At 45.9% G+C, this 15,939-nt stretch overlaps 1 protein-coding gene across 2 annotated transcripts in view; it reads right to left on the bottom strand.

Moving 5' to 3' along the window:
- Positions 1–15,939, bottom strand: part of LOC121595243 (protein tiptop) — a 177,114-nt gene that overhangs the window by 9,473 nt on the left and 151,702 nt on the right. The window contains exon 1 of one of the 2 annotated variants that reach the window (XM_041919053.1): positions 9,082–11,546. The exons of the other annotated variant lie outside the window; for it this stretch is intronic. Coding sequence (XP_041774987.1) covers positions 9,082–9,137 — 56 coding nt within the window. The 5' untranslated portion in view covers positions 9,138–11,546. Of the gene's footprint in view, positions 1–9,081; positions 11,547–15,939 lie in introns of those variants that run through there. 2 annotated transcript variants of the gene reach the window in all.

The raw sequence follows: 15,939 nt of genomic DNA, 5'->3' as shown, positions 1-15,939 counted from the left end.
TAGATCAAATTAACCCTTTTTATTGTAATTTAGAATATCAAATTAATATTTTGAATCATCAGAGCTGCTTTTTGGCATTGAAGCATCCATTACTTGCTGTTTTTAATAGCCAAGATGTCAATTCTTGGTAAGCTGCTAGTTTAATAATTACTGCACATGTTGAAAAGCTTTAAATAATTAGCTATTTGACATGAAATAAGATTAAGTATAATTGTGCAATGACTTAAGTTGCATTTGCTTGGAAAGTTCAAGAAACAAGCGGCAAAGATGCGAGATTTTAACTAATTCAAGGCTTTGGGGAGGGAAATATTGTATTAAATACAAAAGTGAATAAAATGTGAGGTCTTCCGAAAGGTCCTATGAGCCGTAAGTAGATGGGTCATTAGTGCCACCAACAGGACATTACAATAAAACCCATAAACCCCTTTAAATACACCCAGAAACTCACTGAAACTAAGGAAATTATTTCAATCCAATGCGAGTTGTGGAAAACATTAAATAATCTAATTATATCTAAACCGTTTTATAGCTGTTAGAAAGAAAATATGTGTTAAGAAGAGGCTCAGCTCACACATAATCAATAAATAACTCCTAGATCTTCTTCATAAAAATAAACTTGACGAAGAAGAATATGTTGTTTTTAATCATCACAAGCTCTTTTAAAGTATATTTTACTTAACATCAATACGATACTTAGAATTTGTTTCCTTGCATAAGAAAATTTAAAAATAGTTGAACTTATCTAAGAGCTAATTGAGAAATAACAAATATTTCAGTCTACTTAGGCTGTATCTTAATTTTGAAAGAAAAAACCCCTGCATCATTCCTTCCAAAACTACCAAACATCACAACCGAATACTTTGTACAGCGCATCCCTGTACACTTCCGACTAAGTAGCATAACCTTTCAGTGTTGCACATCTGTTCTAAGATCTAACGTTCGGTGTGATTGATTTGAGAAGCGAAAAAAAACGCAGTGTGAATTAATCTCCTTCCCCCTTAGCTAAACCATCCTAATGACCTAATGATGCGCCGTGCTGCTACAAATAATGGATTAAACGAGCTTAAACTGTTTATGGTGTTTCGGCGTGTGTGCGCCTCGACCGGTCCGATCCGTTCCGTTTCGCGCCAAGATTGCGCTTTTTCACCGCGGGCAGAACCTTTTCCTAGCCGCCGGTACCGTGCTGCGCCATAATTTATGGACCATTCAAATTTTAGCCCGGGATGCCCGGGAACGCATCTTGGCTTTCCCCTTGCTCCCGCCTCGGATCTACATGATCCGTCATACGCGATCGTTCGCTCGTTCGCAGCGCTGCGCGATGGCATTCAAACGCAAAACGTCGCACAACGTTGGTGCGTTGGTAGCGTGCGATGGCTTCCCCCAAAATGTAGCGGCCCAGACTCACCGCCTGCCAATTGGGATTAAGATAGTGAGCGGGACGCGTGAGCAGCGCCGCGGTATTTTTTTCGGAAGCCGGATTGCTACGATGCCGCCGACGCCGCGTGCTTGCGCAGACGATTCCACAATTGCTACTGGTGCGCATCAACGCATGCGTTGGCGTTAGCGCTGCGAGCATGCGAGCGATAGGGTAAATGGAACAATTTTCAGCTTTTGTGTTTGATTTACGATGACAGGTTCCCTCCTTCTACCGATTGAGGAAAGAAGCAGGGGAACCCTCTCTACCAGAAATTACTGTTGGGGGGAAAAACACCGATGAAGAACGATCGCGTCTAAATATGGCCAGCGGTTGACGAAACTATGATGAACTGGTGTGTTTGTGTGTGTGTGTATGTTTGTGTTCAACCGATTGGCCTCCAAGGAGGATACATACATCAGTTTTTCTAAAATATTTCCTCTTAAAGTTGGAGGAAAAAATGCTCCACTGAGCGCGAGAACCCAAAAAAAACCTTCAAAAACCCGCCCCGGGAACACTTCAAAGTGTTTCGCTGCCAGTACGGTATGTTGGTATAAATTGTGAAACCTAACAAAAAAAAAAAACAAAATATATTTCATGTTTCCATTGGCCATGGCCAAACCAAAAAAAAAAAAAACCAAAGAGTGTCACCCAGCGGTATTGAAAACCATGTGGGAAAATCCCCGAAATCGAATGCGGGCCAAAACTAGGGCCTCGACGCGACATTTAGAAAATAAAGACAGTGAGAGAGAGAGAGAGAGAAATAGAAAGCGAAACAAAACAAGGCGAGGCCAATCCATCATCAAACACAGTCGTACGGCAGTTTGGCTTTCTTTTTTGGCCATCGACCTGCTGCGTTTGTGTGAGTGTGCTTTCAGTGTATTTGTGTGTCGCGTTCCGTGTCCTGTGTGGAGTGGATTATGATTGCCCTAAATGCAAATATTATTTATGTAGCCTTCGGTTTCTGTTTTACGTAGTGAAATAGGTATGGTAGATGCCACCCGTTTTCCCCCCTTCCCGCTAATGTTGGTTCGGTTGTCCGTGCCCGCGGGAAAAAGTAGAACCACGTGTGCGTGTGCACTCAACCATTGCGCCGCCGTGCGGGTCGATACAGTGGCAAAAGAAGTGAATGAAGCAAACAGTACCACGAAAGTATCCCTTCTATGAACAAAGCGGACAAAATGTGGAAATGACGGGGTGGTTAGATGTGGGGGGGGGGGATGGGGACGACATGCCAGCAGAATGGCGGTCCAATCACGGACTAGATGGATGGATAGCTATGTGGACGGATGGAATCGGTTAGATCGGGTAGGAGGATAAGCTGGCGTCACCGATGCACTCACCAAAACCGGTGAAGGGAAATGACACACACACACACAAACCCAACCAAGCAGTGGGAGAGAAATAGAAGCCGAGTTGAGTGACACAAGCGCACGCGGTGTGTGTGTGTGGAATGGAAAATTGATTTATAGTTATGTGCACAGTTAGATATTATTGGATAATTCTGTCATTGTCAATTCGACTTGATTTACAGTTATTGTTTTATTACGAGTTTATCATCATCATTATTGCTATTATTGTTATTAACTAACACATAAAAAGCGGAACCTGTGCTCGAGCGCCGGTACAGGCGCGGGGGGAGGCATTAGATGTCAACCTTAATGGTGTGCCATGCGTTTACCGTCGCCGCCGCCGCTGCCGCCGCCTGGTAACGCAAATGTTGCTTTGATGCAGTGCAAATGAAACGAGATTTGTGAGTGAGTGAGTGAGTGAGTGAGTGAGGTAGGCAAAGAAGGAGAAGGTGCTAAAATGCTCAGATTGCCAATCTAGCTCTCGCTCTGCCTCTCGCTCTCCTTCTCACTTATTCCGGTTGCACCCGCCCGGGAGCTAGTGGTACGGTTCATTAATGCACCGATGCATGATAGCGAACAGCAAATCATCTAGTCATAAATTGCATTTATCGCAAAACTCCACACGATTGATGGTGGCCCCCGTTTGCCCGTGTTTGCCCAGCGTGTATGAATGTTCAATGTGCTAAAGTTTGTTCAACCCAGCGGTGGGACGGGAACTGGCCACAAACAAGTGACGAATATAAATATATATGTAAAAATCCTTTCACATTACAGCAGTGGGGGAGAAAAGGGAGAGAGTTTTGTTTATAAAATGTTGGCTAGAGAATGGATTTAACTGAGTGTGAGTGATATATAAATACAAAGCGGGTGTTTTTGTTTCCCTGTACCTCTAAAATTCATCATCTGAAAGGCTGGAGTGTATCACTGAAAGCAGAGCAAATTAAAACCACGGGAATCCACTATCCGTACACCGGCCGCATCGCGCTCCATCCATCATTCCAGTTGGGGGTTGTTGGGAATTTTGGGGATCGTTCCCTAATGGCCATATGTTACCGATTTGTGCCGTCTGCGCGTCAGAAATGCGCCCGATCAAAATGACCAAAAGCTGAAAACGAACAAAGAATCGGGGACCAATCGGGGACCCACTATAGCACTTTCTCGCTCTCTCTCTCTCGCCATGTCTCAACGTGTTTCAATGGTCGTTAATCATACATTTTTGGGAGCGTGTGTGTGTGTGTGTTATTTTCAGCTTCATCACAATGCCCCCCACGACAAAAGTGCTTCGGTGGGAAGCACTTTTGATGGCTTGATGGCCGTCGAGATGCCTTACTGGTCAGTTTCCGAATGGCGGGGCAAGACTGACAGTACCCACCACCTACACACAGCGAACGACGCATCATCATTATCCGCATTCACCGGTGACGGACATGATTAACAACTTCAATCCAAAACAAAAAAAACAGGCCGTTCGACCGAAACCAATCCGGCAATTGTATTGGGCCGGAATGACCAACCTCCCGCACTGCGAACAAAAGCAACACAACAAACAGAAGCAGAACAGAAAAAGGCTGGCTGCATGCGAACGTCGGTGCAAAGCGAGACGGCCCGATAAAGGGAAGAGTGAAAGAAAGGCACAACAAACAGAACAGACGGCAGGAAACCACGCCTGCCCCGTGTTTGCTGCTGCTGATCTGCTTTTTCATCGCTCTCGCGGGGTTGTTCCGAGAAGGGTGGCTTTTCGGTCACACGGCAACGCGATGGTGGCGCGATGCACCGGCAAAAGCAAAAAGTGCACTCACGCACACGCGCGCGCGAATCGAACCGTCTCGAAAGGATAATAAAAATCGAAACCGGAGCACAAAAGAAACGGACCGATTAATAAGTGCAGTGCAAGCGGACACACACACACACACACACACACACATGCAGGTAAAAGTGCTGGTGCATTCTTTCCCTTTTTTCCCGTCAATAAATAAGTGTATCGAGTGTATTATTTTGAAACTGATCAAAGCAGGCGAAGAAAACTGGTAGAAAACTTTTTCAGCCTGTCATCGATACAAGCGCACACACACCGTTGACGATTTTGAGGGTTTTGTCGAAATAAATAGGGAACCAATTTTGAGCCCTCTGACTAGGGGTTCTTGTACGTGTAATGTGGTGTGATGTGAGGAAAGCGATCAGAGAAAGCATATAAATAACGATTTATGGTGAAGAGCTACGAAAAGATACGAACGGCAACTGGAATGTGTGGTGCCGCGTGTGTGGGTCGTCGTCGCCTACTCTAGATCATTTGCCGTCCATTTTCCCAACGCTGCCCGAGCTTGACTGACAGATTTCAAGCGAGTCTTTGTATGTGCGTGCTTTTCGGAGGGAAAAATACTCTTCCCAAATGTGCTGCACGTACATTCCCATTATCGGCCGTGAGTCAATCGCTCTCCCGTTGCGCTCTTGTTCTTTGCGCAAGCGGGGTTAAAAGGCAGCGAGTCCCTCAAATCTGAAACCCCTTTGAAGCGCTCCGGATAGCGCTGGACTGAGCGCGCCGATAGCCGTGCGGGGCAAAGGCAAAGGTACGGTCGCCTTGGGAGATAAAAGGCAATAAATTAAATTTTGTCAGTTAAAAAGGGATTAATTTTAATTTAGATAGTATGCCAGTATCACCGACCACGGGGGCCGTGTGTCACCGGTGAGTGAGGTGCGTTCCCGCGTGCTGGACACATGGGCGATGGAGTGGAGTGTGAGCAACATCCCAGGAGGTCTTCAGGACCTCGGAGCTGCTGTCTCTGCGATAAAACAAACCAAATGTCGCATACACACTTATATACAGACATATTTGATGGGTTTGCGTAATAAAACGGACTTGCGTGAACGGACAGTACACGTGGTGGGGAGCGACCAAAACGGGACAACCGGCCGATGAAAGTTTCAGTTATGAGAGTGAGATTTTCTAAACCTAAAACAAAAAATGTCTCATTCTTTCGTAGGTGATAATGCTTTAAATAAGATTTTAATACAGCGAGCGCACGCTGATGCGGCGGGATGACAGCCAACGTGAGCAACATCTCAAGGGATCCATTTGTGTGTTGCGTTGGTTTCTTTCTCTCGGCGCCAGAATAGACAACAGCCAAAGGCAGATATCGGGCCGAAACAGCAAAACACACACACGCACACCACATGTGTGTTTGCTCCAACGTTATGGGCAGAGAGGCGCGGGGCAGAACGGTACAATGATTAATGTGTCGCCTGGCTGCATTTCGTTCTCCCAGCGCGTGATGACAAAGAAGTAGTTTTTGAAGTTTAAAATTAGAGTGCTGAGCTGAGGAAGATTGGTTGAGCATTATATCTATTGGTTTCAATTGCACGTGATGGGAGGCAATTTGGAGAGAGAAAAATATAAATCTAAACTGGAAAAGCAATGGCCTTTCTGAGGCAATTGTTGGTGTTCCATTGGACATTAATTTGATTTATCTAGGTCTAGGGATATGACGTACATATCAGAAATGTGACCTTTTATAATGCGTTTCCGTACAAAAATCGATATTAAAAAATCGATTGATTTGATTTGATTATTTCATCAGTATAAAATGCAAGGTTACAATTCAAACACACTGTCCCCGCTCCGCCCCTTTCGGGAACGGATGATACAGAAGTGTGTCTTGGACAATAATTTCCGGTTTGGCTGTTTGGATTACCCATCAACTTTGTGACCACTGTTGTCGGATGCGCTACGGACAACGGAACCGGAACACATACCGTCATGCTATCGAACAGACGGTGTGTCACGGTAAGGCAAACAGAGATATGAGAAGTCCATCATAGAAAATGAAGACAAAAAAAAACCCCACTAAAGTATTACCACCACATGACATGTTACCGTTGAATTAAAAATAAAATGTAGAAACGAACTCGGCTAGCGCATCTAGCGACGAGAGAGAGAGAGAGAGATATAGAGAGGGAGAGCAAGAAAGAGAAGAAGGGAACGGCACTGAACGTTAGTTGGTTGTTATTAAAATGAATTATTACTCCTCATAGTTGACATTTGTCACACGCACCAACTGTAATCGTTTATCGAGTTTCCGGCTTGATGACTCTGCCCTGTGCGGCATGTGCGGTTGGGTGGCAGAACAGGGAGGAGGGCGCTGAAGATGATTCAGTTTAATTGGGCACCTCACCGGTGCCGAACGGGCTAAAAACGTATAGTATATCGTGGCATGATGGGCACGATAAATAATGACAACAAATGTAGGTGTATGAGAAGGAAGGGCAAAAAAAGAACCAACGGAATATGGGCGATATAAATTAAGTGAGGTTGTTTCTGTTTTCCTTTTCTTCCCCCTTCTTCTAACTATGCCCGTTACACCTTTCTGGCGAGTTGGTTGTCTTGTTTGGTGATCTAGTCGAGCTGGTGGTATGTGGTTTTCTTTTCCACTCGGCCCAGGTCACACCGTTCGGAAGCTACCGAAAGAAACCGATTCCAACGGTTGACCGATCACTTTTGTTTTAACTGCCTTTGCCACTCGACTCGACCGGTAGCCAATCGTCGTCAAGCGAGGCAAACGGACACAAAACAACCAATATAAATAAGGGGATCGAGGGAGTTGGTTGGGTTGGGGTCTGTAGTTGAAAAATGATTATACAACTTCAGGTAGCCGGTGTCCTGTCCGGGACGAACAACCCGGTAATAGAGAGAGAGAGTGACAGAGAGTTTCTTAGGTGACAGTTGTCCCGTGATGGTGATGGAAACAGAAGCCAAAAAAAGGAAAAGAAATACAAACACACAACTATACAACATGTCACAGCTTCCCTCCAGAAGGAATCGTTCGTGGCAGAATTGGGTGGACGGTCGCGGTCCAAAGTACATTAAATTTTACGACTGCACTGAGAGCAACTCGTAAATCCACTCTTCATTCACTTGTGCTCAAGTGTACTGTGAGTATGTATGTGTGTCTGTGTGCTCGCAGGACATCACATGGCATGTGGCGCGCGGCTCTAGGCGTACGCGTAAGTAAAAGCAACACGCAACACGCAGCAACAACAGCAAAAAAAAAAACCTTCCCCACAGAACGCAATCTCGCAAACGCTTCTAGCTGCACTCGCGAAACGAACGCACCCATACAGTGGCAGCGTACGGCGAGCATCCCGAAGGTTAAGACCGGCCCCGAAAATCCGAACCGGCAAACACTTCTGAAGGCAAAAGGCCATGCTCGAGCTGCCGTGGTTTGCCGAACGCCGCAACCCGGTGCGCGCGTGAAAAAGCGCGTGTTCGCACATTGCCACGGAGCAGCAACAGTAGGCGGTGGGCCGGCGAAAAACATTATCCGGCCTGTTTGCGGTGCTTGCATCTCTACCGCGCCCCACTGCCACGCACCATTGACCGTCAAAATTGGATCACATATTCGTCTGTCCTCCTGCTTTCCACCAAGCAGGGAGAGCAACAATGTAGTACCACCGCCACCTCCCGCGTGTTCGCCCGTCCTGGGAGTCTTTAACGAGGTAATTAAAAGCGAGCGTTAGAACAATAAATAACGCAGAAGCGTGTTCCAGGGTTTCGGGAATGGGTATGTGAGTGAGTGAACTGAACTGAACTTGGAAGGTATTTGTACTTTCGGGCGCGCGTACCGGAGAACCGGTAGCAAATTCTTCGCCGTCTCGTCTATCATCTTGTGGATTAGAAAAGCGTACACTCAGTGGTCCACTGTGGTTCGGTAGCGTTTGGCTCAAAACTCAAACCATGGGGCAACCACCGACGACATCACTCCACAACACATCGTAGTGATGGTTCGGTGAATGTGTCTTGCGTTGGGATATTACGGTACGGTTTGAAGAGACGTTCACAGGTTGCGGTAATGATTTTGATTAGCTTGATTATGAGCGATTTGGAGGAAACGAGTCACACCAGAATGATCAACGGGTTTGGTAGCAAAAATGCAATTTGTGGTTTAAGAATACAGAGAGCCTCATGATAGTTTATGTCCTAATAAGAGAGTTATGAGGTATTCTACATGAGGTCTCAATGATTTGGAATTGATGTCTCGTGAAGGAAATAGAACATTTCGATGTCGCAAGGCTTCATAGGTTTGATCAGGGTTTTGAATAACATGTCAACTGCCAGATGACATGTTTCGTACAAAGTCGTATGATAATAGCTGGAGGTCCTAACATTAAAGAATACACCCAATAAAACAACAATGCGTAATTTCAAGAATTCACATCCAATAACACAAATTAACAACAAATATCTCTGAGGTCTCATCCCCAGAGATACTGGAGCAATTAAAACCACTCGTTTGGTTGATTCTCTATGCTTTGCACAATTACCTAGCGTGAAGGGCCTGTCGGTAGATTTCCAACATCACTGCCTCGTGGAGCATCATCGATGGAAGATTTTGGTTATCAATTTTTGAAACTTTACTCGTTCACTTGCCCGCGACCAGAAACAGGTGCACTGCTTCTGGCGATGTTTTCCTTCTAAACACACGTCGTGATCGTGATTGTGATCGTTGTAGTCGTCGCCTACTTCGAACGCGCTCCGAAAAGGGGCTTTCGGCGCTGTTCTGTCACTTTTGAAGCACACGCGAATTAGTACGCACACACCTGCACACACACACACACACCGTTTGCACACACTGTTGCACAATTTGGGTTGCTTTGTTTTGCCAACTTGTTTGTCACTTACGCATCTGTTCGGGGGTTGTTCTTCTCTCTTTCTCTATATCGCTTGTATTTTCAATTAAATTTGAACACGCTTTGCTTCACGAATTGCACAAACAGTGATGTGGCTGTTACACTTGCATCATCTCGTGTTTTGTTGTTGTTGTTATTTTGCCAATAAAAAATACCGTATACCGTGGGTCGTTTTTCAAAGTGCGCTTCGCCTCCCCGAAATTGGAACCGTGATGATCGTACGCGTATATAGTGTTGTAATGGAATTTCTGGTTTTCTTCGTATAATTTTGTTTCCGAGCGGGACAAGCTTTCATCTTCTAGCCCGTTCGCTTTCGTATAACTTTGCACACTTTGCAGCTTCCGATGCAATTATCACAAAAAACTAGAACTTGTTTCACTCATTCGTTTACTTTCCGTTTTTCTCTTTTTCTTTTATTTGCTTAACCGATTCGTATAGCGCCGTATTGCCGTGCTGTGTGTTTGTTGTTTGTGTTGGGAGGGGCGGAGAGTTGGGTTGTGCTGGTGCATAATTAATTATTTTCAATCGTCGCACCTGGGGACCGTATCACGCGCCGCTTACAAACTAAACCATTTCGTCGCGTACGCACTGTCTGCACATCGTTCTGCGGGCTGTTGCATCTCTGCTGGCTTGCCGAACTCATCGTCGATCGGTGGGCTCGATCGCGATGATCGGTGGTACAGTGGGGCAACGTCCAACCGGGACAACACCGTTGCAAGTGCTTCACAATTTAACGTTTGCATTTCACCATTGTTTGTTTTTGTGGTTGATATTTTTTTAAATTTATTGTTGCACAAGTTTTTCACCTGCTAACGATGAAGTTTGTGGGCGAAACAAACAAAAAAATCACAAAAATCGCGCAAACACTTCGCAAACCACCACCGAAACACACACAGTTTTCCCAAAACACAGTGAAAAGCGTTTGCGTTGCGGGCACCCGTCCCGAGATGCCGTTAGTGTGTCAACTGACCGACTGAGGATGCTGTGGGAAAAAGCTCCGAAAATGTTGCCCTATGGCCCGAAACGAACGGTCCGATTGGCCCCGAAAGCGTAGGAGAGCAATCGCGAGCAATCCGTTGTGTGTTGTGTTTCCGCTCGACCCGACGACTTTTGACTGACGGAAGCTGACAGACAGACGGCTCTGCGTTGTCGACGGCTGCTGCTGCTGTCCCGTGTACGCTCGACGAAAACCTATCACATCTGTGACATCTCGTTGTGGTGGATATCACACCGAGTGACACATAAGGACGAACGCACACTAGCGCAGTAGGCGAATGCGCACACACGAGCGCGTGCCCTCTCTCTTTCTGGCGCGTGCCCGAACACCGCCCTGTGTCGCCTTGCCTGCTCACTCACTCGTGCACTCCCCAGATTGAAACACATACAGGCACACATGCGCACACACACATACACGTGGGTACGCTCATGTACACGGGCTCGGATGGTAGAGAGCTTCGGGTTTCCTCTCCTCTTTCTCCTACTGCGCGTACATAAACACGAACTCTTGCTCTTTCTAGCACGTCACGCACACACACACTCACACATAGACACCGAAGTCGTTTGACGAGCCGTCACTCACACACCGACAAGCGCGCTGACGTTGAGTGTCCTCCTTTCCTTTCCTTCGGCTGTCACACAACTGACGTCTCTGGCTGACGGATGCAACCCGACGACCGATGGATCGGGTCACCCTTCTGCACTGCACTTGGTCACGTCCGTCTTTTGCTACTCGAGCGATTGAACGTTCACAATTTTGCGACCGACGGGATTTTTGCCGTACGAGTGTGTTTGAAATTTTCACCTTTTGATTACTTTCTCTCACTGTTTCTTGCACAATACACTGTTTTTCATGTTTTGTGCAACAATTTCCATGCGTGATCTTGCTTCGGAACAACTTTTCTCACCCTTTTTGCTCTGTGAAACTGTTCCACTGTTACTGTTACTGAACCTGTTTCGTCCAAGAATCGCGACGGTGCCGACACACGTGTGTCTGCGACCCGAAAAGTTGGTGGCTCTCGCGCGTTGTGTACCGAGAAACCGACAGCGAGCGAGCGTAGCGACAGCGAATGTGCTTCCAGGCCGCTTGCTTGTTTTTGTTGAACTGACGTTTTCGTGAGAATTCACCACCGGGCCAGCGGCGTTCGGCAGTCCAATTTCGAGCCGGTTGGAAGGGGTGCTTTTCTCGTGAGCACCCCATCGGGCCAGAATGGAGGGGATGGAACCAAGAATGCCAACCCCTTACCGCCGCTCGTGTACATAGCGAATCCAGCGAAATAGGGGAAAAGAGGTACGATGCACACACACACACACAAACAGATCATACACAGTGCTCGCACCCCGGACTGTCAAAAAACCGGTTTGCAAGTTGTGCACTAATACACACACCTAGACGCATTGGCATTTAGGGCAGGGGAAAACAGCATCTGTCAGACAGCGCGCTGTGCATGTTGTTTTCATAATTTATTGTTATTGTTGCTTTCTCGCTCGCACACCATTTAGTGGTGCGTTGGGGTGAATGAAACGGCGAGAGGGTTTGGTATGGATGGGTGAAAAAGTGGTGCGTGCGCAAGGTGAATTTCCCGAACACACTCCAGCGTTCGGAACGACTCACGAACACACAAACACACAGAGACACGCGCACACTTCCACATAAGGAGAACCGAGCCGAGGGCACGAAACTCCCCACCTCCCTCCCATGCGAGATGAGGGAAAACGATGGGACGTAAATTATGGGATCATTTCGGGCCACATTATTCCAGTGTGGAGCTTCAAGCGCGCAATGTGTCGCGCGCGATGACGATACGGAGGGTGCTGAGCTCGGCCGGCTCGGTTGGGTTCCAAGTGCATAAATCATCATCCTCCATCGTCATCATCATCATCATCGTCATCATCGTCATCAGCATCGTGGCTCGAGCTCAATCGAACGTGCTTGTCAATCAGTCAGTCCAGTTGGCAGCGTTGGCTATCCGTTGGACATAGCCTGCTTAGTGTTTTTGGGAGGGTTCTTGGTGCGTTTGTGTGAGTTGTGTGTGTAACAAGGGAAAGTAGGAGCGAACCAAAAAAAAAAAAACAAACTGAACCTGATAATCGTATAATTGAGCATTACTTTTTATGTTGCTCCTACGCAGGAAGGGAGGGTTATGGTGTTTCACGCAAGCTGTGTGTAACGTATGGTGATGGAAGGGTTTTTACTTTTAAGGTGATTCCAGAGAGCGCAATGTGATGGTGATAAAAGTGACATTCCGGCAAATACGGTGGTTTTGTGTGTGTGTGTCTGTGTTTGTGTGCCCGAATATCCGTCCCCGTTGAAAGGGAACTTGGCGAAATGAATCGATTGCGTGCCACAGGAAGGGGATATTTTATTGAGGACTTTGTGTGGGGGGGAGTAGGGAAGGAACTAGTGTGATGTCATTAATATCCCTCCAGCCGAAAACGGGAACTGACGAGCTCGACTCGTCACGAATTTAGATGAGCCGCCGTCGCCAACTTTGATGACGTATCCTTGTGAAGCAGTAAGGAGCGGGAAGAAAAGGAGGCCAACATTGCACGTGACTCTGGTTGCGCGCGTGTGTGTTTGTGTGTATGTGCAGTTGCTTTTTATGACGGCAGGAGCAGCCGAAAAAGCCGAAAATCGTCTCGTAAACGTTTATGGGACGCACTGTACAGGCAGGGAGCAATTTACTTCTATTGCTCTTGACAAATGTTTGGGCGCTGGCAATGGGGTGGGGGGGAGCGTTTGTTTTAGGGGTATACGCAACACATCCTGGTGCGTTTTTTTTGCCTGGTGAGCAATCGATATGCGTCTTTACGCAACTGCATATGAGGAGGGGGTTTGTTGTGTGTTCCAGACATTTGTTGTGTTCGCTTGTGAAGCATTATGGGCATTACGCTTGGGTCGTATTTTTCCCCCGTGATAAACCAATATCTGCAACACAACATTACTGCGGAATTGCGTGAAATATAGTTTGATGGGTATGATAGAGGCATGCATGGCAGAATTTGCGACTGTATTGATGATTTTAAAGCATAGCAACAGAGAGAATTTCTCTAGCAGGACTATGGAATAGGAAATATAGGGTTTTAAAACGTAGTAATAAAGCTATGACAGTTTTTGCTCCCATTAAAGAGAAGATGTGTACAAACGACTGGAAAGTTCTGTGATAATCAATAAAAATAATCTCTGTGCCTTATCCACACACGTGGCCTCACACTAATCAATCTGTTGCGTTTCGCCTTTCTTCTGTGTTATTTCCGTCCGTCCCGTGGTGATGTTTGAGAAAACGTTTGAATTTTATTAGCTCTTAACTGTGAAAGAAAATTGATTGATGGCCGAGGGTCGGTTGATTGATTGATCGGGTGCGAATGCGTTGCACTTTGCAGTAAATGCGTGTATGGGGGTAAGTATACAGTGGGTGTATTTTGTGTGTGTGTGTGTGTGTGTGTGTGTGTGTGGTGTGTGTGTGTGTGTGTGTGTGTGTGTGTGTGTGTGTGTGTGGTGTGTGTGTGTGTGTGTGTGGTGTGTGTGTGTGTGTGTGTGTGTGTGTGTGTGTGTGTGTGTGTGTGTGTGTGTGTGTGTGTGTGTGTGTGTGTGTGTGTGTGTGTGTTGCTCATGAGAATGGGTGTGCTGGTTCGATGAAGCAATGAATGGTTGAACATTGAGAGGTTTAGATGCAGCTGTGCAAGTGTTTACAACATAAAATAGATGAGGTTTTGTTTTTGTTTAGCCACAGATGAAGTTTTATCGTCATTAGGGTGATGTGTTTGTGTTTTTTTGTAGTGTTAGTAGACGAATATTGGATTTTTTTTTTCGTTTTTTAGCCTTCAAACGGATAAAGTAAAAAATAAAAAATGTGTTTTGAGCTAGTCTTTTTAGCTTCTTATAAAAAGTAAATTAAATTCGCTAATTCAATAATATATTCTTAACCAAACATGCAAAAATTAAGAAAAATAAAAAACAAAACAATAAAAATAAATACTAAGTTTTGTTGATTTGTATTTGCACTTGTCATTTGCAAAGATAAGAACATTAATTATAGTACAAAAAGAATAAGAAAAAAAATCTCAGAAAGCTTCAACCGAAAACCCTTTCGTCCCATTTGCAATCCATTTGATTGATGACAGGTCAGGACAGGTTTTGTCTTGTCACCATGGGCACGACAAAGGTTCGTGATGTGATATGGAGAGGAAAAATAAAAAAATAAAGGTATAAAAATCGCAAGCATCGAGCTCGCCGCTGTGTATGGGCAAATGCAATCGTCAAAACAGGCAAAATAAAAAAAAATTAAAACACCCAATTGATGGCAACCGATGTGACTTCGATGTGGCCGGAAATGACAGCGAAAAAAAAAACGGTAGGAAACACGGGATGGCGCGGACCGGGAAAAGGCGATACACTCGCACCCTGAAGCTGAAACTGATAACGTCGAATCATAAGGACAACGGACGGACCCGTCAAGGTAAAAGAAACAAAACGGAGAGCGCTACGAGAAAGGGCGATGTGAGGGGCGGTTTTGGGTGGAGAAAGTTTTGGTCTGGTGAGTGTATTAAACTGTGCAGCGGAAGTGGAGAGGAGTCACCAGCCCCACACAGTGCTGATGACTGCAAGGGAGTAAAAGAAACGGCTGATAGACAGCGGCATTTGCAACGTTTTCCCGGCCGAGGCCGAAACCTCGTAACTCAGCGAACGATTATGCAAAATGTGCAGCGGGCCCCGGTCCAGGGACCAGCCAAAAAAAGGGTTCAAAAGGTAAGACTGGCTTTGGCTTCGAAATTTGAACCCCTGCCCCCCAAAAAAAAGCATCGGAAATGATGAGCTAGAGAAGGGGAAAATAAAGAATAAAAAACCTCGTACTATCAAAAATCGAACTAGTTTTATTGATGTGTGTCAGATTTTTATGCTACCATCTAAAACCTCAAAATGGATGGAGAGAGAGAGAGAGAGAGCGTTAGAGAGAGGAATAATACGAAAACATTAAAAATGCACCACCTCAAGAGGAGCTTCGTAGGGGGGGGGGGGGGGAGAGGAAGGGTGGGTTATTGTTTTTATGTTTCGTTAATTTTGCGATGCTCCTCCGTCGGCCCCGCCGGTGGTGCGTTGGCAAGCGTTGGCAAGAAGTAGGAAATTCGTACGACGGTCTGGTTTTCGCTGCCGATGGCATTGATTGAGACGACTTTAGTTTGATGTTTGTTTTCATGCTGTGTACCGCCACGTCGCTCCATTAACCTGAAACGCTTGCACGAGTCGGTGTAGGGGCATCCCCGGGGCACCACTGCATCAAGGCAAAGGCAAAAAAAGAAGCGCGCCCGATTTTTCCTAAGCTAATGCACCCGTCCGCATCGAATGATAGGTGCAGACAAGACAACGTCGTACATTTTTTGTTTTGGTTTTGGCAAACGGTGGAGGTTGTTGTTGTTGTTTTTTTCAAATACAAAAAAAAGAGAAGAAAACAACAGCAAAAACCGACCAATTTTTAACTACTGACAAACAGAGCA

This window comes from Anopheles merus, chromosome 3R, assembly GCF_017562075.2.
Source record: "Anopheles merus strain MAF chromosome 3R, AmerM5.1, whole genome shotgun sequence".
Taxonomy (NCBI): Eukaryota; Metazoa; Arthropoda; class Insecta; order Diptera; family Culicidae; genus Anopheles; species Anopheles merus.
The sequence above is the reverse complement of the archived record's forward strand: the minus strand, read 5'-3'. Positions and strand labels throughout refer to the sequence as shown.